The sequence below is a fragment of the Balaenoptera acutorostrata genome, chromosome 10 (genome assembly GCF_949987535.1).
Source record: "Balaenoptera acutorostrata chromosome 10, mBalAcu1.1, whole genome shotgun sequence".
In the NCBI taxonomy this organism is placed as follows: domain Eukaryota; kingdom Metazoa; phylum Chordata; class Mammalia; order Artiodactyla; family Balaenopteridae; genus Balaenoptera; species Balaenoptera acutorostrata.
The window spans coordinates 100173207-100197221 of NC_080073.1; the positions used below are offsets into that span (position 1 = coordinate 100173207).

General features: G+C 38.8%; 1 protein-coding gene across 1 annotated transcript in view; it reads left to right on the top strand.

Moving 5' to 3' along the window:
• The window catches only part of LOC103007135 (uncharacterized), a 243392-nt gene that overhangs the window by 88183 nt on the left and 131194 nt on the right, over positions 1-24015 (top strand). The window contains 3 exon segments of the mRNA XM_057555781.1: positions 7868-7944; positions 11356-11482; positions 13442-13666. Coding sequence (XP_057411764.1) covers positions 7868-7944; positions 11356-11482; positions 13442-13666 — 429 coding nt within the window.

The following is a 24015-nucleotide window of genomic DNA, read 5'->3' on the forward strand; positions in this document are numbered from 1 at the left end:
ACTCAATAAATATTGGCTAAAATTTAATTATGTCTTTCATTTCTCCCCTCTTCCTTACACTAGCCACTTTCACAGGCAAGACCATAGTTTGAATATTAACACTCAAGTACAGAATTCAGTAGTAGATAAAATGAAAAGTAGGCATCTACCCAGTTTGCAGAATCAAACTGGTTCTTTGGTGACTTTTATTACTCATCAAAAAAAAAAAGAATTAAGGAACCAGAAATAGTTTTCAAGGATGTCTACATATTTATGGAAAATCCAGCAGCATATGGAGTGACTATCCTGTTTTGTTTTTTTGAAGAAACAAAGATCTAGAAAAATCTTGCCCTTCTTGAATCATTTTTTTTTTTTTTCATACTTCTGTTAGAAAAGGTTGTCTGGGGTAGGGATATCTAAAGAGATAATTCTGGAAAATCAATACTTAAATTATTTAGTGATAGCTAGTTAGAGATTTTTTGAATTTTGTTTGGATTGTTATGCAAATAAGTAAAACATTGCTATCTCAATTTTTCATTTATCAAACTGATAATTTTTGTCAAATTGTTCCCCGTGTAATCCCCAGTTGTAGCAAACCATCACTTATTCAGACTAATAGGATATGGCGGAAAGTCTGGGTTGTGAAATATTCCAAAGTAAATTTTATACAAAAGAAGAATTATTTTTGTATAAGTGATGAAATATGACTAAAGCTGCATGAAATAATTGTTACATAATAAAATTTGTGATAAAATCTCCTTTAATGGAGAGAGAAATTTTAATTAGTTCACTGTTAATAAATAATTGATGCTTCTCAAGTACCTGAGAAGATCTGAAAATAGCTGGCTTTATGAGGGAGTACATTCTCTTTGCAAACCACATTCGCTCTGTTTGATCTTTTTTGAAAAATGGTTGGTGCAGAGGGAAATTTTGTAAGATTTAATAAAGTTTTGCTGTTTAGCCCTTTCTATTTATTTCCAAAGGACCGTATAGATCCATTGATCTAAACCTTAATTGTTTTCATGAGCTAGTAACAGAAAATAAAATATATGGGGTCAAGTGATTGAAAATAATGTCACTCTGTGCATGTACCCTCCAGGAAGGCAATCTGACGGTACGAAGGACCAGTTACACAGGTTAAGAATTGAGCTTTGGAACCACAGAGAGCCTGCTCCAGTCTCCACCACATACTGTAAGCTTGGGCAAGTGCATTGAGATCTCTAAGCCTCAATTTGCCCATCTGTAAAATAAGTATGACACTATTAGTGTATGCATCATAAAACTATTGTAAGGATTAAATGACATGATGCATACAAAAGGGCTTAAAAGTGTCTTTCAGTGGCTTTGTTAATTCTCATCACCTAAGTTCCATCCTCTTGCTGGTAGCGGTCAGAGTCTCTGATGTCTTCCTCATCCAATTCATCAGTGAAACTTTATAGCTTCGTTGAGTGGTTCACTCTATTGCTTGTTCTCCAGGTACCCTTTGCTCCTTGGTAAGCTTACTAGCCTAAATCCGTGGTGTTCTCTGCCACACGAGGTTGAAATGTGAGGGCTCCTGTGCCCTCTGGCTTCCGGTTGCTTTCCGTCAATGGGAAGTCTTGCTAAGGGATAGGAGGAAGGGAAGATAGAAGTCCCATGACTAGTTCCTCTCTCCCTGTGAAGTTAAGGCTGCATTGAGCTGGCTCTATCTCTCCCTCCACCCAGGGTCACTGTTATACACAAAATAAGTGACTCTACATGATTCCCTCTTTGCAGGGTGTGATGACTTCCCTGTCTTCTCATCCCTTCAAGCCTAGTGGTGGTAACAGCCTGTCTCTGAATCCACAGCATTGTAATAATGCCCTTGTAAATAAATCTTTCCCCTTCAAATCATCTCATTTTGAGAGTATATTTGTTTCTACCAGGAGCCTCACTGATACAGACCTTAAACTTGGGCTTTCTCTGTGCTTAAAGACAACAAAGCACCTCTTTTACGCTGACGCAGTAACATCACACCCGCCATGTTGGCACGTGGGATATTATGGAACGTGGTCTCTTCTCAGTTTTAATTGGAAACCCGGCATAACCTATCTGTTTCTGAATTTCTTCTCAAACTATCTCGCACTCCTTCATCTCCTGCAGAATTTCTACCTTGGAGAGGAAGTGTTGAGGAGAGAGAAAGCCATGACACACGTACACTCGACTGCCTGCTTCTCTCACTTTTACCTCCTTTCCAGTTCACAGTTCACTGGGAGGAAAAGGGGAGGAGGTTCCCCTCTTCCTCTTGCTTTTAAATTATGACTTCTTTCTAATGCCTTCCACACTGAGGAGGCATTTTCCCTCCCCAATTATCGGAGCTACAACAGCTGAGTTTTGCTGAGAAACATGAGTTATAGGAGAGAGGAATACATAAACATGCATTTAATATTTTCAAAATTTCATCATGTTATATGTAAATCAGACAATATCACTCATTTGCTTAAACCCTTTACTGGCTTCCCAGTTGCATATCACATGTAGATTTGTTAGCATTACCTCTAGGTTTAGCAGGATTTTGTTCCTGCCTATGTTTCTAATCCAGTTTCCCAATATCCTCTTCTGGTAGTTGTACTTAAGTCACGGGGATCTTCTTTCCATATTTTTTTTTTTTGATAGTTTATTCCTTTTTATTGCAGAAAAATATTCCATTGTATGGCTATATCACAGTATTTTGTCCATTCACTTTTTTTTTTTTTAACATCTTTACTGGAGTATAATTGCTTTACAATGTTGTATTAGTTTCTGCTGTATAACAAAGTGAATCAGCTATATGAGTACATATATCCCCATATCCCCTCCCTCTTACGTCTCCCTCCCACCCTCCCTATCCCACCCCTCTAGGTGGACACAAAGCACCGAGCTGATCTCCCTGTGCTATGTGGCTGCTTCCCACTAGCTATCTATTTTACATTTGGTAGTGTATATATGTCCATGCCACTCTCTCACTTCATCCCAGCTTACCCTTTCCCCACCCCATGTCCTCAAGTCCATTCTCTACGTCTGCATCTTTATTCCTGTCCTGCCCTTAGGTTCTTCAGAACCATCTTTTTTTATTTTTTTAGTTTCCATATATATGTTTTAGCATACGGTATTTGTTTTTCTCTTTCTGACTTACTTCACTCTGTATGACAGTCTCTAGGTCCATCCACATCCCTACAAATAACTCAATTTCGTTTCTTTTTATGGCTGAGTAATATTCCATTGTATATATGTGCCACATCTTCTTTATCCATTCATCTGTCGATGGACACTTAGGTTGCTTCCACGTCCTGGCTATTGTATATAGTGCTGCAATGAACATTGTGGTACATGACTCTTTCTGAATTATGGTTTTCTCTGGGTATATGCCCAGTAGTGGGATTGTTGGGTTGTATGGTAGTTCTATTTTTAGTTTTTTAAGGAACCTCCATACTGTTCTCCATAGTGACTGTATCAATTTACATTCCCACCAACAGTGCAAGAGGGTTCCCTTTTCTCCACACCCTCTCCAGCATTTATTGTATGTAGATATTTTTGATGATGGCCATTCTGACTGGTGTGAGGTGAAACCTCATTGTAGTTTTGATTTGCATTTCTCTAATGATTAGTAATGTTGAGCATTTTTTCATGAGTTTGTTGGTAATCTGTATATCTTCTTTGGAGAAACGTCTGTTTAGGTCTCCTGCTCATTTTTGGATTGGGTTGTTTGTTTTTTTGATATTGAGTTGCATGAGCTGCTTGTAAATTTTGGAGATTAATCCTTTGTCAGTTGCTACACTTGCAAATATTTTCTCCCATTCTGAGGGTTGTCTTTTCGTCTTGTTTATGTTTTCCTTTGCTGTGCAAAAGCTTTTAGTTTCATTAGGTCCCATTTGTTTATTTTTGTTTTCATTCCCATTTCTCTAGGAGGTGGGTCAAAAAGAATCTTGCTGTGATTTATGTTATAGAGTGTTCTGCCTATGTTTTCCTCTAAGAGTTTGATAATGTCTGGCCTTACATTTAGGTCTTTAATCCATTTTGAGTTTATTTTTGTGTATGGTGTTAGGAGTGTTCTAATTTCATTCTTTTACATGTAGCTGTCTAGTTTTCCCAGAAGCACTTATTGAAGAGGCTGTCTGTTCTCCATTGTATATTCTTGCTTCCTTTATCAAAAATAAGGTAACCATATGTGTGTGGGTTTATCTCTGGGCTTTCTATCTGGTTCCATTGATCTATATTTCTGTTTTTGTGCCAGTATCATACTGTCTTGATAACTGTAGCTTTGTAGTATAGTCTGAAGTCCAGGAGCCTGATTCCTCCAGCTCTGTTTTTCTTTCTCAAGATTGCTTTGGCTATTCGGGATCTTTTGTGTTTCCATACAAATTGTGAAATTTTTTGTTCTAGTTCTGTGAAAAATGCATTGGTAGTTTGATAGGGATTGCATTGAATCTGTAGATTGCTTTGGGTAGTAGAGTCATTTTCACAATGTTGATTCTTCCAATCCAAGAACATGGTATATCTCTCCATCTGTTTGTATCATCTTTAATTTCTTTCATCAGTGTCTTATAGTTTTCTGCATACAGGTCTTTTGTCTCCTTAGGTAGGTTCATTCCTAGGAGCAACTGTAGACTTGGGGTTTGCTTTCAGTATTTTTAAAATACCAAAACCATGTCCTACCTCAGGACCTTTGCACATGCTGGTCTCTCTGCCTGCAATGATCAATTTCTCCTAATCTCTGCATGACTAAATTATTTCCCTCCCTCTCAGATCTCATTTTAAAAATCACTGTCTCCATGACCACCTTCCTATGACTGTGTCCCCTAAAACTATTCTTTATGTTATCCCTTGGATTGTTTCCTCCATTGTGCTTACCATACTTGCCATTGTTTTATTCATTTCTCGTTTGTTTTCTATTTATTTTTATTTTTTATTTTTTTTTAACAATTTTATTTATTTATTTATTTATTTATTTATTGGCTGCGTTAGGTCTTCGTTGCGGTGCGCGGGCTTCTCATTGTGGTGGCTTCTCCTGTTGCAGAGCATGGGCTCTAGAGCGTGCAGGCCTCAGTAGTTGTGGCTTGTGGGCTCTAGGGCACAGGCTCAGCAGCTGTGGCTCACGGGCTTAGTTGCTCCGCGGCATGTGGGATCTTCCCAGACCAGGGCTCGAACCCGTGTCCCCTGCATTGGCAGGCGGACTCTCAACCACTGCGCCACCAGGGAAGCCCCTGTTTTCTATTTATTATATCTATCAGATACAAGCTTTTATAATGTCAGATATAGTATTCGAGTGTGTGTGTGTGTGTTTACCACTGTATTCCTGGCTTCTAGCACAGTGTCTGGCATAAAGCAAACCCACAACAAATACTTGTAGAATGAGAGACTGAATAAAGTACATTACTTAGAATGGTATAAGTGCTCAATAAGTGTAGATTAGCATTGCTTTTATGAACTCCCACTTGAATTAGTATGTAATAAACTTGAAAATGTCTATTATTTTATTGGATCTCATATACCTGTTTTAGAAGCCCTCGTGGCAGAGTTGCATTAAGAAATTTTTTTATCCAAGCCAAACACAATATATAACACGACATCTATTGCTGGCATATGACCCTGGCAAATTTTTCTCCTCTATACCAATATGTTGCAATCTTTCGAATTTCCTGTACCTTTTCATGGATACGTGTGAAGCCTCTGACCAACAGTTAGCAAGAAACCGAGACCTCCCAACACACATGTGACTGAGCTTAGGGACAGATTCTCCAGCCTCAGCTGACCCCTGAGACAATGGCAGACCCAGCTGAAAGCTTGATTGCAGTATCATGAGAGACCCTGCACCAGGAAAACCCTACTAAATGGCTTCTGGGCTTCTGAGCCTCAGAAGTTGTGTGAAATAGTAAATGTTTGTCGTTTTTAGCTGCTAAGTTTTAGATATTTTGTTATGGAGCAATAAGTAACTAATACATACTTTGGCACCTGGAAGTGGAGTGTTGCTGTAACAAAACTTAAAGCGTGAGAGTGCACTGAAACAAACAAAGTCCAGTGGATGGACTTTGAGTGGAGTGAAGAGAGGCTAAAGGACCTTGAATAAGATGCTACTACAAACCTCATGACCTTTGAGAAGGATGCGAGGTGAAGGCTTATTGGAAACTGGAGGAAGGGAAATTTTTATTACAGAGTGTCAGAGACTTTAGCAACACTGTTGCCTGTAGTTGTGTGGAAAATAGAAAAAGTACCTAATGAAATCGGTGGTCCAGCTCAGGAGATTTCCAACCAGAGGATTGTCAGTGCCACCTGGTTTGTCCTTGCTGCTTATTTTAAAATGTGAGGGGAGAGAGATCAACTAAAGGAAGGATTGTTAAACCAAATGAGTCAGGACGTGATTTTTTTTAGAAATTCTCAGCCTTGCAAGATGGTAGGCGGTGATAAAATGAAGAAATGTCTTCCATGCAAAGATCAAATGCCAGGAAAATATGGCTCAAGGATGAAACTAAGAATGTGACAGTCAAAACTTTTGTTAAGACTTCAGAAATGTCAGAGGTGATGCCTCAGAATAGTATTCACTCGGACAAAAGGCATTCTAAAAGGATCAAGGGTGTGCCTTATGGTTCCTCCGAATGAAGCAACAGGATTTCTGGGGGACTTAAGATTATGGCCCCTCATCCTGTCAGTGGAAGCCTGTGGTAGAGAAGGTCTTCTCCTGAAGAGATCTGTGTGTTTGGCTTTTGTCTAATGCAGTAGAATCCACTAAGAGTCATGAAAGACTTACAAAGTCTTAAATGGAATTGCATGAGCAGAGAAATCACCTGCTTTGATTGAAAAGAACAGAGAGAGGACAAAATAAAAAGAGGCCTCTGGACTCTAAAATTCTACTGACAGGAAGCAGGGTGGGAAAACTACTTAGCTGCAAACTTGTGCTACCTTTCATGGAAAAAGGAAGGAAGATCCAGAAGATGGAACCAAGAATCCAGAGGACACAGCTGAGAGCCACAGAGAATTACTCCCAGATCTTGAGACTTAATCAGGGAACTTCCAACATTTGTCTGGATTTCATAATTACTATGGACTCATGATTCCAGCCCCCTCTTACTCACATCTTTTTGTAATTCCCTCCCACAATTGTACCAGAATTGATCTGTATGACCAATAGCATACAGTAGAAGTGATGGTATGTCATTTCCAAGATTAGGTTATAAAGGGCTGCAGCTTCCATTATCAGTTCTCCTCTCTCTCTCTCTCATTCTCTTATCATTCACTTTCACTAAATATGTTGATATTTGCCTGTATGATACCCTTTCAGAACATCTGGAGGAATGTTTTAATAGGATTACTATATATTATAGTTTGCAAGGGATAGTGCTGGATTATGCCTGTTGTCCTAGAATAATTAAAATTTCCCCTTAACTCCCCAAATGTCCCAGATTGGATGATAAATTATATGATCATAATTATTATTAACATCGCTATCATCCTACACATCCAGCCATATATCCATTTCCATTTGGTTAAACTGTACTATTATAGGGTGTGTGTGTGTGTGTGTGAGAGACAGAGAGAGAGAGAGAGAGAGAGAGAGAGCAAGAATATTCTTTGCAAGAAATATTCTTGCTAAGACAAAGAAAGCTGTGTTGGTATCCACAAGGCATTTCTCCTTTTTTTCATATCGTTTACTATTCTCTCTACCTTCTTGGCCAAAAAAGTAACTAAGTGGAGTGAGAAAATTCAGATTCCATGATAAGGTGGCTACTAATGGTATAACCCCCATGATCTTATTTGGAACCTTAACCTTTTTTTTTTTTAGAACCTTAACCTTTTAAGAGTCAGCATACCCTAGTCTTAGAAAAGCCAACTTTTACATAGATGTTTCAAGTGTATTCTGAATATTTTTTTTTCATCTCTGTTTTCTTTTATGCAGGATTCGAAATTTGAAGGGGAAGGACTCAGTGAATACCTTCCTATGTCATGTTTAAAGACTGACAAAACATTTGAGAAGTACGTTCCCTTCATGGTACATTTAATGCATTTTATTTGTTTGTTTGTTTGTTTTGTGATGGATTAAATATGGGTTAATTATAGGTGACAGGCACCCCTTAGTTTGATTCACCCCGAAGGTTCAGGTTTGTGATACCCATGACCCCATTTCCTCCTGGGATTTATCTGTGCCTTTTCATTTATATAGGATAGCTTGGGTATGGGGCTTTATATCTCTCAGAGAATATCCAAATCCTTGATCCAGTGTAGGAACTTCTACGACTGGGATGTGGCAGTTTCTGCCCTCCATCGCAGTACAGGAGATGCAGGCGTGGTCGGTGTAGGTTCAGAGGAGTTTCTCAAGCCGATGGTCTCACTTTGAATCTTAGGCTTCGCCCTTTTTGACTATGTGACCTCGAACAAGGTGTTCAACTTCACTCAGCATCAGCTTTTCATCAATTAAGCAAGAATAATAATACCTTGGTGGATTATTTTAAGGGTTAAATGAGATGATAAATATAATGTATTTCAAAGAGTGCTTTGAGCATGCTAAGCACTAAATAAATATGAGTTAATACCGTACATCAGTGGTTCACAGCAGGGATCAATTTTGCCCCCAGGGGACATTTAGCAGTGACTGGAGACAGTTCTGATTGTCATGACCGGACCTAGGGAGGAAGCTGTTAACGGCATCTAGTGGGCAGAGGCCGGGGATCTTGCGAAACATTCTATTCTGCACCGGGCAGCCCCCGGAACAAAGAATTACATGGTGCAAAATGTCAACGGTGCAGAGGTTGAGAAACCTCGTTATACATCAGTGCTGCTTATTCATCGCCATTCTACTTAACTGCTAATCCTACTAGCAGTGAAAATACAGTATCATCTGGAGTGAGACTTGTCTGTGCATACTATTCAGTACCTGAGAAAATACGCTGTGTGAGCAGGATTATATGTTGCTGAGCTGTCCTTTCAGTGCTCCATAAGGTATAGACTAACATGTCTCCCAAACCCAACATTTCTTTTTTTTCTTTTTTCTTTTTTTACATCTTTATGGGAGCATAATTGCTTTACAATGGTGTGTTAGTTTCTGCTTTATAACAAAGTGAATCAGCTATATGCATACATATATCCCCATATCCCCTCTCTCTTGTGTCTCCCTCCCACCCTCCCTATCCCACCCCTCTAGGTGGTCACAAAGCACCGAGCTGATCTCCCTGTGCTATGCGGCTGCTTCCCACTAGCTATCTAGTTTACATTTGGTAGTGTATATATGTCCGTGCCACTCTCTCACTTCATCCCAGCTTACCCTTCCCCGTCCCTGTGTCCTCAAGTCCATTCTCTACGTCTGCGTCTTTATTCCTGTCCTGTCCCTAGGTTCTTCAGAACCTTTTTTTTTTTTTTTTTAGATTCCATATATATGTATTTGCATACGGTATTTGTTTTTCTCTTTCTGACTTACTTCGCTCTGTATGAAAGACTCTAGTTCCATCCACCTCCCTACAAATAACTCAATTTCATTTCTTTTTATGGCTGAGTAATATTCCATTGTATATATGTGCCACATCTTCTTTATCCATTCATCTGTCGATGGACACTTAGGTTGCTTCCATGTCCTGGCTATTGTCCAACATTTCTAGTGATAGGACTTTATCCCATAATGGCCAGGGAGGTTGATGCCACATTATACATGAGAGAGAGCTAATTATAGGCTAACTTACAGTCGTGAAAATTGGAACTAACCTAAATATCCAACAACAAGGGATTATTTCAATAAATTATGGTAGACACTTAAAATTAAATACTAAGACATTGCTAAAAATTTGTACTTAGAAAAAGACTAATCTCATGGAAAATATGTATACTACACAAAGTGGAAAATACAGGTTACAAAATATTTACAGCATCAGCCTCATTTTGTAAGGGAAAAAAAATGTGTCTAGCTACCCAGCTGTGAAGAATAGACCTCAGTATTTTGCCACTGTTTATCTCTGGGATGTGGACTAATGGATGACTTTGGTGGGGGGATTTTTATAAAATTAGATTTTATATAGTGCACAAACATACACATATATTAATATAATTACAAAATTAATAAGTGCTGTATACAAGGAGAAAAAAGAATACTATGCCACAAGTCCAATTCAAAAGTGAGCTGACGTCTAGTTTGGCTCCTGGTCTAGACTATGATGGCTCCAAGGGGACGCAAATCACTAGACTTATCTCTAGGTACCTGGTGTCATGTTGAAGCTGTGTATTGACCTTTTGACGTGCATTGCATTCCTTTTTAACTAGGGAAGGTATTTTTAGAAAACCTCTAATTACAAAGAAATGGAATTACAAATGAGAAGGCTATTTTTATTTTCCTCTTAGGATGATTATCATGAATTCAGCATCTAATTATTTAGATTAAGTTTTTAGGATATTTCATGAGTGCCTTACATTTCTTGCCAAGGGAACAAAGAAAGAAACTGAGGAAAACATCACACTGTGGTTTACATAACATGTTTGAGGTTTACTAATGAAATCGTTTTACCTTCATAACAGTATAATAGGGCCATTACAGACAATAGATACAGTAGTTTAAAAGTAATGAAATTTACAACAAAGTGTATTTAATTTGAGATTGAATTGCCAGCAAATGTGTGTCCTAATGAACTCTTGTGTCAATGTAGCTCTACCTAAATTAAAGAGAATCATTTCTATCCCAGGAAACTAAATCAGCTGTGAGATCCAGAAAGACCAGTCCTCTGGTGGGGGGACTGTCGTTGTCACAGATGGCCCTGCTGGAACTAAGCTTAAGTCAGGAGAAGTGAAATACAAGATCCTTCTTTGGAAAGCAGGGGAATGCTGGCTGTTAAGACTTGTAAACCTAAAAAAAAAAGGAAAAAAAAAAGAAAGAAAAAAGAGTCGATAAAGAAGAACCTCAGATCACGTTAGTAAATGTTAATAGGAGGAAAAAGCCTGGGGAACTTTCTGAGGGTAGAAATAGATCTTGATCTCTGGACATTGCATTTAAAAAAAAAGAAAATGGTTATGTCATATCAGCTATTCATCTATTTAAATAATTTTCCCCATAGTTTCTCCAACAATTTATAAGATTGAAAGGGCAGTGGTAGAAAATGAAGTGGTAACATATTTTATCAAATATTTGATCTTCTGGTGATTTCTGAAACAAGTCATATTTTAATTGTTGGGAGATCAGTAGCTCATATAGTGAGTCATACTTTATAGGGTCTCATTTCAAAAACTACTCGCCTCCCAACTTGAATCCACTGCAGCATCTGTGATGTGTTTCTCTAACTCCCAGTTATTCTGAGAAAACATTTAAGGGAAACATCAGATTGTGCAGTGGTACCAAAGGCAAACCTTTTTATTATCCCGCATTATCAATTTCTCTTCCTAATATCTTCCCTCTTCCTATACCTGCTGCAGAGCTCCAAGTCAACCAGTAATTGCAGACCTAAATGTTTGTAAAGAAGGCAGCGGAGCCAAGCTTGGTATCCTCACAGAAGTAACCCACCAATCAAAGGGAGCAGCATGGCCTTGGCCGTGCTGGAAGGTGAGGCTCTTGAGACTTTTTTCCTCTGATGTAATAAGTTAAATCTAAGATCAATTTCATCCACTCACTTTCCTGTTGTGCTTTTCTTCCCATAGGACCCTTTAGAGAAACAGAGTTCTAGCAGGTCTTAGTAACTAATTTTGAGAATTCTAGGTTAAAATAGAACAGCTAAAACGCTCCATCACGAAGCCACTGGAATTCCTCAAAACGGTGTCCATGGTACCAGGCTGGGTTCTCACTAGACAATGAGGCAGACTTGACACCATGCAAATGAGACAAGGCTTGAGATTTGATGAATCTTCTATCTCCTCTCCCTACTTGGCTGACACTTGCTCTGAGGAAGGCTGTAAATGCAGGAGAGATTGTGGTATAATTCCTCAGACTGGCCTTTCTGCCCCCTAGTCACCATTCGATTATCTTCCAAATTGCTGTGTTTCAGAGAGATAAAGATTTTTTATGGCTTGCTGACTGGAAACAACGACAAGAGCCAGCAAAGAGATGGCTGAGGGGCCATGCATAGTAATTCCATTGGTAAATGACAAAACCTTTGTTTGTATGACATTTCCAAAATTACTGCAGAAGATGAATCTAAAATACAAAATGTCACATTTGGCATGCAAAACTATCACAGTATATCTCAGTATAAATTCATAGAGGCATTTAATTTAGAATGTGTTTAATAACTCAGTCTGCCTGCATCAGTAATCCTGCCTTGAGGTTTAAAGAGATTGTCCTGTTTATTCACATGGTGTTAATTTTTAAAATATTTTTGGAAATCAAAATACTAAGGTTAAGTCTCTATTGTTAACTAAGATTTTCTAATTAAACCAAAAAGTAATTGTTATTCTGATTAGTGTTTAAGTCTGAGTTGTATGAAAAAACAAAAGAAGTTTAGCAACTTTCACTGTTGGTTTAACTGTGATTTGATTCCAGAAGCATACTGTCTATATGGAAATATATATTATCTCTCACAAAATAAAGTCTAGGCAGGATTAAAAAGGGCTTACTGTTAACTGCAGATTAACGGGTGGTGCTACCAACACAGGTAGTTAGGAGAGTAACCTGATTCCAAAAATGACATTAATTTTGCTTAAAGCATGATGTAATAGAGAATTTTTCAAGGTCAAATTATTCTGAAGACTATTAGGGTGGAAAACATGACTTTCTGACATTTGAGTTATTAATAATCCCAGTTTAATTTTTGTGTATTCTGAAACAATGGTCCACTAAAAACCTTATCAATTTGTACCAACTTTTCAGCATTTACCAGAAATGAATGGCCTATTTGTCCCAGCTGAAGGTAAGCAAAGAAATTCAAATGTCCTGTAAAATAATCTTCAGTCATATACTTCAGTTACATGCAATTTATGCCAAGTTTTAGGTTAAAGCACATAGAACTGCTCTTCTTTCTTTATTTTTTGAATCTCACTTGAAGCCTGTGGGGCAAGGTGACCTCACGTTCAAATTAAATACAAGTATTTGATCAGGTGAGGTGTTTGTCTGACCTGTTTTGCACATCACTAATCAGTGGGGCCCATGGTCTGTGATTAGTATGAGAGGTAAGGGCTGTCACCTTTCAAGCTTACTGCCCATGTTCACCCAGCCCAGGTATCTTAAGAGGCCCACTGTGTGGTTTTTAGAAGTGTTGGTTTCCTGTTCATTCTATCTTATTATAATAGATGAATGGTTTCTGATGTCACAGATCATTAACATACCACACTTAAAAACTGGCTCAACTTTCCCTCGCATAATCGGTAGGCTTGCCTTTTGACCCCCTAATTACATGTCGTGTGTCCTCCTCTGTTATCACGGCTAATACCTGACAATTACAGGTTGAGTAAAAATAATTGTCTATTTTTCCCTCCCTGAGAAGCGCGCTGTGGCTAATTGTGTGGTTTCCCCCAGTTCCTGCATCATTCAAGAAATTCAAGAAACCTGTCTTTTCTTTGGGTTGAGCAGAGTCGGTCACCTCAGCCTCTTCAAATACAGATGAAATGCATAAGGGGTCTCAAGAACAAGGCTCCCCAAGGCTCCTACTTCCTCAAAGTGTCCCTGCTTGGTCGACCAGGTGGCCGTGTCTTGCCGTGGTGCCCAACGGAGCAGCTGAAGACCAGAACACACCCACTGAGGCATGATGGAAATTTTTATGATGTGGGGCTGTATTTCCACGAAAGCCTTTATGTGGTAAGCTGGTCTTTTTGCACACGTACCACTATCTGCTCCTATCTGTCCAGCTTTTCACCTCTAGAGATGGTTTTAGGTACTCAGCTTTGTGTAGTAAACAGAAAGGATTTCATTCATTCATTCAGCAAATACCCAGTAAGCACTCAGTATGGGCCAAGCACTGTGTTGTGGCCGGTACATGGACACCCTTAGTCCTGTGTAAAATGGAATGCCATCCTTCTTTATCAAGATCATTACTGTGGATCCTTGGTATAGTTCTTCACCTTTTCAGGATTTACATGACAAGAGGTCACTAACGTGTGTATTTTATGTGCGGTATGTATATACATTTGTAGGCAGCCAGGGACACTGATTTTAGGTGAGAACCCAGATTTAGGTAAGAAGAAATGTTGGAGGTTGTTCAGAAAATAGATTATGGATATAGGGGAATGTGTTTACCAAGCAAAGGGCATCTGGATGGGACAGTGCTGGGCGAGAGAGAAAGGGGGAGGTAAGATTAGAGAGTGTTCCTGGATGCAGGGATGAGAAGCGGGGGTCCAAGATCTTCAAGTCACCTTTGGAAGGAGAGAGGATAAGCTTAGCTTTCTCTGGGGCATCAGCACCGGACTGACGAAGACAGGGAACTCCAGCCCAAGGAGAAGAAAGGAAGGGGCAGGGTTAGTCCCAGAACCTTTACTGTGTGCTGGTGCGTTAGATGCCAGGCATGAGAATGGACTGTTTGAAAATATAGAATTGCTTTCTACACTATATTTGAAGGAATAAGACAAACATTGTAAGAATCAGTGTAGATAACACAAGGCTCCCGGGCTGACAAGACTCACTGAGGAACCAAGCCTCAGTTGGCTCATCTGTGAAATGGGAATAAAAATATCTGCCTATCAGAAGCATTACAAAAAATGACTGAGATGATTGTGGAAATACACACTGTCAATACATAGTAAGAATTCAGAAGCTTCTGTGATTATTATTGTTATAATTATTCTGTCTCTTTGATGGGGAAGCCCATAAATGCTTACCAGGGGACTTTCATTTTAATATATATGATGAATGCTTATATCTTGAACAACTTTTGAATTAACCTTTGCTTGAGAACAATGGTGGTTAACAATTTCTTCTCTAACAAATGATCCCAAAAGCCCTGTTAACATGTGTGAGACTCATGTGAGAGGCGTTAGTCAGGGGTGGGTATGGAGAGGATTTACCCCCTGGGGGAGCCCACTGTCCCCATAGAACCAGACTTTGAGGACAAGTGACACGAAGACAGCAGATGTAATTCAGCCCCTGACATAAGATCTTGGTTTTCACTACTTATATCAGAACAATTTCAGGAATGTGGTGCTAGCTAAGATTTTAGTTAATAATTTTAAAAAAGTTCTAATCTGTACTTAATGGGCAACTACATTCTTTTGGTACATTTTAATTGAGTAGCTACCATTTTAAATCTTGGAGCTAGGTTACCAAATATACCATTCGAAGAGCTTGCTATCTAGAGCCATCTGCATAAATAGCTGTTTTACATTGAAAAGCACTCTAAAATGTTCTTTTTTAAAATTTATTTATTTTTATTGATTGATTGATTGATTGCTATGTTGGGTCTTCGTTTCTATGCTAGGGCTTTCTCTAGTTGCGGCGAGCGGGGGCCACTCTTCATCGCGGTGCACGGGCCTCTCACTATCGCGGCCTCTCTTGTTGCGGAGCACAGGCTCCAGATGCGCAGGCTCAGTAGTTGTGGCTCACGGGCCCAGTTGCTCCGCAGCATGTGGGAACCTCCCAGACCAGGGCTCGAACCCGTGTCCCCTGCATTGGCAGGCAAATTCTCAACCACTGCGCCACCAGGGAAGCCCTAAAATGTTCTTTTTATTGTTATTATTGGTTTAGATGCCCATCCCCAGCTCCCCCAATAGAGGTGCGAACTCTTGAGTGCAGAAGCCACATGTATTGCTATGTTTGCTTTGAGCATATTCCATGCATGCTGATGAATAATCCTAACAGAGAGTGCTACAGGTTAAATGTCAGGAGGGATTAGAGGACAAAGAGGTGTATCAAGAATGTCTTCAGGGACAGGGAGCAAAACCCCTAAGAGACGGATGTTGCCAAAAAATGTTCACAGTGTTGAAAAGCGCATCAAGTCCCTAGGGGAAAGCAGAGGCCGGTCGTTCCTCCAACATTGAAATGCATTTTCCCCTTCCTGCCAAACAGAACAAAAAGTATCTTGGAAGAGCTGAAATAACAACCCCAAATTTTCTTTCCCTGTGTCAGAAGCAAACAAACCAAAATAATTACTTCCTGCCACAGCCAAGGAAAATGTATTCTTTAACAGCCTGACAAAATGTCACTGAATTATATCCATCCCTTGGTATCACCTAGCAAAATCCTGGATCCCCAGAGAAATCTACTAGGGTGTTTCACATTCAGTGTATGTAAGAAAAGTACAAAAATTCAGGACAAAGACAAAAACAAGAAAAGCACTCTAGAACTTGACAGGAAAGAGAAGTCATCTGAGGCTGTTTGGTTTCAGAATAAAAAGGCTGTGGCTCAAAGTTCTGTTCATTCCACTGGGTTCTAGCAAACCTTTCCACTAACCACACAATTCTGCCTGCCAGGTCACTCTGCTAGCAGTTTGTGGGAGACTGACAGTTATAACAGCAAGGTTTAAAGAAATGTCATTTTTCAATAGTAGGAATACACATACAAAAACACACAAATGTGCTTGTGTATGTAACTGATATAGGGGCATCTAAGATATTTACATCATTTCTTTTCATATACAAGCCTAAGACAGGGTCATTTCTCCATGAACAGGAGAAGTTGGCTTCATATTGTTGTTTGAGAGTGCAGGACATCTTACCAATGTTAATCGAGGAGAGATGGTCATCTATTCCTACACAGACAGGAGGGACAGAGAAGGTATGGCCCAAATGAAAGGGCCATTACAGGAGAAGCACTGAGTCTGCTGAGGAAATGTCTGCATTATACGTCTGTAAGGTTACATTGTTAATGGAGCTTGGAATGAGGGTACAATGTTATAGCATCAAAGGTGGCTTCTCTTTGGTATCAAGCTGGACCAGTAGGCAAACAATCGAAGGTTAAGGTGAAAAGTTTGCTTATAGGGTTTGATAAGCCTCTAAGTGAGGCAGCAGATATATTGGTAAGCCCAAGGTAATAGCCCTCCAAACATCCACGGTCTTACTTCTGATACTATCATTTGAATTTTGTCCCCAGTATTTCCACACTTTAACGTCCATTTTCCTGTATTGTAAGATGGAGATGTTCAAATACGATGAACTGACTAATTTTAGCTTCAGTCCCCTCATGTAAAATGAGGTAATAACAACTCCTTTATTTGAGTTACTGTAAGAATCGTATTAAATTGTTATGGAGTCTAAACTTAGTCTCATCTTGCTTGAAGATATTGAATAATTCCTTGGTAGAGACATTTGGAACCTATGTATCTTTTGACATTAATCTTGGAATTCTCTCAAATAGAAACATTGCCTTCTTTGTAGATTGTATTCATTAACAGAAATGAGGCTAGGATCTTTGGGAAGAAACATTCCAAAAAATATGCCTCTCGACTTTTGGTTCTGGCAGGATGATAAACTAAATTAAATGTTTAGATTATCTTACTCTACCATCCTGCCAGAATCAGAAGTCAAAGGCATATATCGTTTTCAGATTATGTTCTATAAATATCTGGAAATTTTAAATGAGATGTTAGCTAAAGCCTTTTAGATGCATTAGATAAACATTCAAGAAAGAAAGGGATCTCCCTGGGAATCAGAAATGAAGAGGAAATTGTAAACCATACAGGGAGTGGGTAAACCAAGGCTCTGGCTGCCTGGGAGAGGGGAGAAGAAATGATCAATCTTATTAATCTAAAATTTTGAATTTCAATGACCAGTCAGGAGATGAGGCCTTGGGCCCATTAGGTATAGAATGTTGAAAGAAAGTCTCTTGCATAAATCTAGGATATTCAAGACTAGTCTAAAAGAGATAGACTAGACCAAAAAAATCTTCCCACCAATAGAGGGGAAATAACAAGAAACTTCTCTTTCTCTATCTAGCCTCTGATTTAAATTTTATTTCTCTTGATGGAAAAAAATATACTAGTTGAAATTAAAAATTCCAAAGATGTGTTATACAGACGAGACCCTCTCAGTGGAGAACCAATGAGTTGGAAGACAGATCTGAGGAAATTTCCTAAACTATAACACAGAGAAAAAAGAAATGGAAAAAGTGATTTGAAAAGACATGGAAGAGAAGGTCTAACATATATCTTATAAAATTTTCAGAAGTAGAGGTAGAGAGGAAGGGAGAATAAACATTACCTAAAGAGACAACAGCCACTAATTTCCCAGACTTGCTGGAAGACACAAACTCTCAGACTAAGGGAGCAGAAATTCTGGGCAGGACAAAGTAAAACAATCCACATGTGGACACATTGTAGTGACACTGCAGAGACCAACAGTAGAGGACTAAAGACAATTGGATAATATATGCAAAATTCTGGAAGAAAATTAATTTTAAAAGATATTTACCTAACCTATCATTCAAGAGTTGGGGCAGAGACGTTCCAAATGAGTAGAAACGTTTTTGACTAAGAATACTGTGTTAGTTTCCTAAAGCTGCCAAAAGCAAGTACCACAAACCTACTGGCTTAAAACGAAGAATTTTACTGTCTTACAGTCCCAGAGGCCAGAAGTCTGGACTCACGGTGTCAGCAGTGTCATACTCTCTCTCTGAAGATGCTTGGGAAAAACAGTTCTGTGCCTCTTTCCCAGCTTCCGGTAGCCCCGGGTGTTCCCTGGCTTGTAGGTGCATCACTCCAATCCTCTGGCTTCCCATGGCATTCTCCCTGTGTGTTTATCTTCACATCAGCTTTCCTCTGTATGTGTCTGCCTGTGTCCACATTTCCCCTTTTTATAAGGACACCAGTCATATGGGATTAGGGTCCACAGTGATGACCTCATCTTAACTGGGTTACATCTGCAAAGATCCTATTTCCAAATCAGGTCACTTTCTGAGGTATTGGGGGTTAGGGTTCTTCTTCTGGGGTACACCATTCAACCCATAACAAATATACCCATCACAGGACCTTGCTCAAAGAATTAACAAAGGATATCTTTCAAGAATAAGGAAGAGTGCAAGAACCAAGGCCATTTTGTGTTATTCTTTCAAAACTTCTATATTTGAAAGGTTTTATAACTTTACAAAAGAATATTAAATAAGTATGAGATATAAAATAAATATTAAACAAATAAAAATATTCCCCTTCTGTTCCATTTTAATAAAATATCAGGCAATTAAGAGCACTTGAATAGAAAAAGAAAGAATAAAAGATCAGATAATTTGTATAATGAAATGATTATTTCTCCAACTAATTAACTCAATAAAAACTCAAAGTTAAATCAAAGGTTGGGGCTAGGGCATTTCTACTTTCACAGGACAGGTCCACTCCAGTTTGGAAACCACTGATTCATGTATGTGTGGGAATCCACCTTGTTTACAATTAGAAATATTAAAAGTTATAGAAAATGTTACTGTAGGAAAACATTAAATTAGGAAAATATTATTATAAGAACATTGGATAGATACTTTGGAAATTTGGTGAAAGATTTTGCTCTTTCTTTAGTTATACTTGGTTTCAAATACATTCACGTGAATAAATAAGTATGGAATTTTTAGAGCTGTATAGATGATTGAAAGAGAAGACGTATTACAGTACTTTTTAAAAATGTGAAGTCACACATTAAGAATTGCAATGATTGTTATAATTGTCTTGTCACCCAAAAGGGTGACATTTTAAAATATCATTCTTGAACTTTGGTAATGGTATCTGGGCCAAAAGACCATTTTGTTAATTATTAGATAGAACTTTTATGCTTGCAATTCTCATTTTCACTGGCACAGGGATCGGCCAACTTAAAAAAGGATATAAATAGTAGGTTAAAGAAGAAAAACCAGCAAAATTCAGGCAAAGAACATTGATTAATGAATTAAAAAAATGTTTTGAAAGGTCACGTGCTCATGTTGGGCTAAGCCTCAGGCAGATCTGTAACAAACATGACACAGGCCCTGCTCTGTGGAGCAGGTAACCCATGCTGACTCTGAAGTTGCTGATATTACAGGGTTATTTTTTCTGGAAGGATGTAGCATTCTGGAACGATTTCTATCATGATTCCATTAAGACCACGGTTTCCTTCAATTTAGGCCTGCATATTTCTCTTTTCACATTACCCTGCACCACACAGAAAATAAAACCGTGTCTTGGACTGAGGGTTTGTGTCACCAAAGGGAAAAAAAAAATCACTTGATTTTGATGGTACTTAACCCCATTTTATTCGATAAGTACATCTGTTTTGTTTGGTTTGGTTTTTTGGGCATCACCTGTCAGTGTGAATAATAAAATTTTATGAATACTAGTTTAAAGTCAAAAGTGATTTGTCCTAAAGTGTGGCAATCTCGAGGATTCCTTAAGGAAGAAGTCAAACACGCGACATAATTTCCTTGGACAATATTTAAAAGCACACTCTATAGCAAAGAAGCTACAGCAAAAGGGATGTCGAAAAACAGAACGTGATGACACAGACTTCCAGATGACAGAATCACAGTGAGCAGGCATTTATCTGTCTCTTACGTTCAAGGGGATCTGCTTTTTCTTATTTGTGCTGAGGCTTTTTCTCTGGATAATGGAAATAAAATACATTTTAATTACAAATAAAATGTTTTGAAAATGCTGTCATAGAAAGTTTTCTTATATATTGAAATATGAAGAATAAATACAGGAGGCCAAGACTTGGTGGGATAATGGTTAAGTGTGTGCTCTTCACCTTGATTTGAATTCTGGTTCCAAAACCTACTTAGCAAAATGACTTAGAGCTTTCACTCTATCTCAACCATAAAATGGTCATCACAAGAAGCCTTATCTCATTGATCTTTTAATGTTACCACTAATAGGGTGAGGACAAAATATTTTAAAATTAAGAACAAACCAACTCTAAAAACAAGCAATGAACAAAACCCAAATATATTCCTAAAATGAAGTTTCGGTTAACTAAAGTACGCCATTATTATTTCTCTTTCTAGCATGTCCACGATTATATTGTTTGAAAGGACAAATGAGCAATTATGAACAATACTTATATCTTTGCACCCTAAGTTCTTTCTAAAATCAGTATTTTTAGAACAAAGTAGAGTTTACTGCCTTCATTGACATTATGACATTTAACCTCAAAATAAATAAATGACATAGACATTATTTCTATTTCATGGATGAGAAACCGAATTTTGGAGAAATAACGCAAGTTACCCCAAATCATATAACTTATTAGGACAATGTTGGGAATGAAACCCTTGCCTCGTAACTCTGGATACTCAACTCTTGCTTCCTAACTCCATAAAGGGTTTTCCACTAACCCCAGTGGATCACCAATGTCCCCGTGATCATCATTAACTAAAACAGTCTTTCCATCACATCACTTCATCACTTCCCTTTTAAAACCATTTGTTGACAGGACTTCCCTGGCGGTCCAGGGATTGACTTCTCCTTCCAATGCAGGGGGTGCGGGTTCAATCCCTGGTCGGGGAGCTAAGATCCCACATGCCTGGCGGCCAAAAAACCAAAACATAAAACAGAAGCAATATTATAACAAATTCAATAAAGACTTTAAAATTGGTCCACGTCAAAAAAAAAAATCTTAAAAAAAACCCCATTTGTTGACTCCCCATTGCTCTTAGGATAAATTAAGCTTTTTTCCGTGGATGCAAAGATGCTGGTAATGTGGCCTCAGCCTCCTTCCACAGCTTCATGCTCATCTAACAGAGCCAGCCTCCCTCCATGGACCCAGCCACCAAACCACATTTTTTTTTAGTTAATTAATTTTTGGCTGTGTTGGGTCTTTGATGCGCGTGGGCTTTCTCTAGTGGCAAACGGGGGCTCCTCTTGTTGCGGAGCACGGGCTCTAGGCCCATGGGCTTCAGTAGTTGTGACACGTGGGCTTCAGTAGTTGTGGCTCGTGGGCTCTAGAGCGCAGGCTCAGTAGTTGTGGTGCGCGGGCTTAGTTGCTCCACAGCATGTGGGATCTTTCTGGACCAGGGCTTGAACCTGTGGACCCTGCATTGGCAGGCGGACTCCTAACCACTGCGCCACCAGGGAAGTCTCACAACCACCCTTTTATCTTGAGCTGTACCCAAGCTCCAAATATCCTCCAAGTTCTGGCGTGCCATTGGACATTTGTCCCCAATGTTAACTCCTACTTATCCTTTGGCTTCCAAACTCAGTCATTTTTGCTATTGTCTATGCACATTAATTAACTCCAACAAGATTTCAGGTGTTTGAGAGCAGAGGCCATACTGTATTTATTGGTGTGTCTTCTGGAGCATACAGTACTTGTACATAGTAGGTATTCAATAACTATTTCTAAAAGAGAAAAGAAAATAAAATGTGAAACTCTAGTTATAGAGGTGCAACAGGTTTAATGTAAGTTCAGTTTACCAACAATAAGTACTATGAGGAAATGTTAAGATAATCTTAAGAGCCAAATCGTATACCAGTAGTTTCTAAAATAGAAATAAATCTGATTGAGAAGAAACACATCAATTCAGATAAAATGATATTATTTTAACATTAATTACATATGGGGAGCCTGTCACTGGTAATGAATAAGGAAATAAATATTATTTTATTGTTTTACAACTCATGTTTATTTAGTCTCATCTCCCCTCTTTAACCTATAAAAATAATATTTTAGGTAAAATATTCAAAAGAGAGAAGTGAGCCCATAAACTCACTTCCATGAGGCATGGGCAAACTCGACTAAGCTCATTCTCTAGTGAAAAGGTAGATGACAGCCCTCTGGTGTGCCTTCTAGAAATTTCCAGAGTACTTAGGCATGCATGGGGACCTCCCCAAATGCATCCGTTGATGTTATGTTAACTGCCAACTTGATTATTTTAAAGATCAAGAAGACATTTCTCCAGATGATTTTTGATATTTTCAAGTGACAAATAGCTGTATTGGCCTTTCTGGTTACAGAAGACAACTTAAGCTCTTTGTTAAGAAAATCAGAGAATTAAAAATACTACATGTAAAAGTCTAGTTCTCAACAAGCATGTGCTGCTGTTCTGGAACCACATTAAGTGAGTTCACACTTACCTTCATTTTGTTAGTCATAGCTGTCTAACTATGCAAAAGAGAAGTGGAGTTGATAAATAAATATATAATCACTTCAAACTTAGGAAAAATGTACAGGTAATAGAAGAGTGGCGCCAAGTGGCCCCAGCCAATGCCCTGTGGAGTAGATGAGCTACTTTGCTGAGTCATCTGTGATTTTCTGATCTACATGATGGGGAGATGTAGACAAAGGTTGTTTCAAGTCACTGAATTTTGGAGTAGTTTGTTATGCAGCAATAGATAACTGAAGAACTTATTTAGCCCCTTCTGTGACCAAGAACTACATCAAGAGTTGGAAAAATAAAGCCAGGACTCTCTTCTTAAATTGCTTGGGTAGCTTCTGCAAATTTAACCTTGTGTGCTTAAGGAAAAAGAATCATTATGTGTCTAAATTCAGAGGTGGTTCACCCAAAAGGCATTTGAGTCCTGTGTGCAATGTCTTGTCCTTTAGTTATGCTGCGTATATGTGAAAAAGAAGATGTGGGAGATGGAAGTGGATAAATAGGGGGGCTGTTATGGACTGAATCGTGTTTCCCCCAAATTCATAGGCTGAGGCCCTAAATCCCAGTACCTCAGAATGTGACTAAGTTTGGAGACAGGGTCTTTAAAGAGGTGAGTAAGTTAAAACGAGGACACTGGGGTGGGCCCTAATCTAATATGACCGGTGTCCTTAAAGAAGAGGAGATTGACACAGACACACACAGAGGGAAGACCATGTGGGGACACAGGGAGACAAACCAAGGAGAGCGGCCTCAGAAGAAACCAATGCTGCCGACACCTTGATCTTGGATGTCCAGTTCCAGAACTGTGAGAAAATAAATTCTTATTGTTAAAGCCATTCAGTCAGTGGTACTTTGCTATGGTGGTCCTGAAAAAGTAATAGAGGGGTTCATGAAGAACTGGTGACAATGAATTGTCCTTTTATTCAGTGGGAAAGAAGAAGCAACAATTTGCTTCAACCTCTTAGAATTCAATACGTAAATTTGGCATCATTGAAATAAGGTCTAGGGATTTCCCTGGCAATCCAGTGGTTAAGACTCTGCGCTTCCAATGCAGGGGATGTGGGTTTGATCCCTGGTCGGGGAACCAAGATCCCACATGCTGCACAACACAGCCAAAAAGAAAAAAAAGAAAAAAAGAAATAAGGCTCCCCTATTGTAGTGGGTTTTGGCTAATT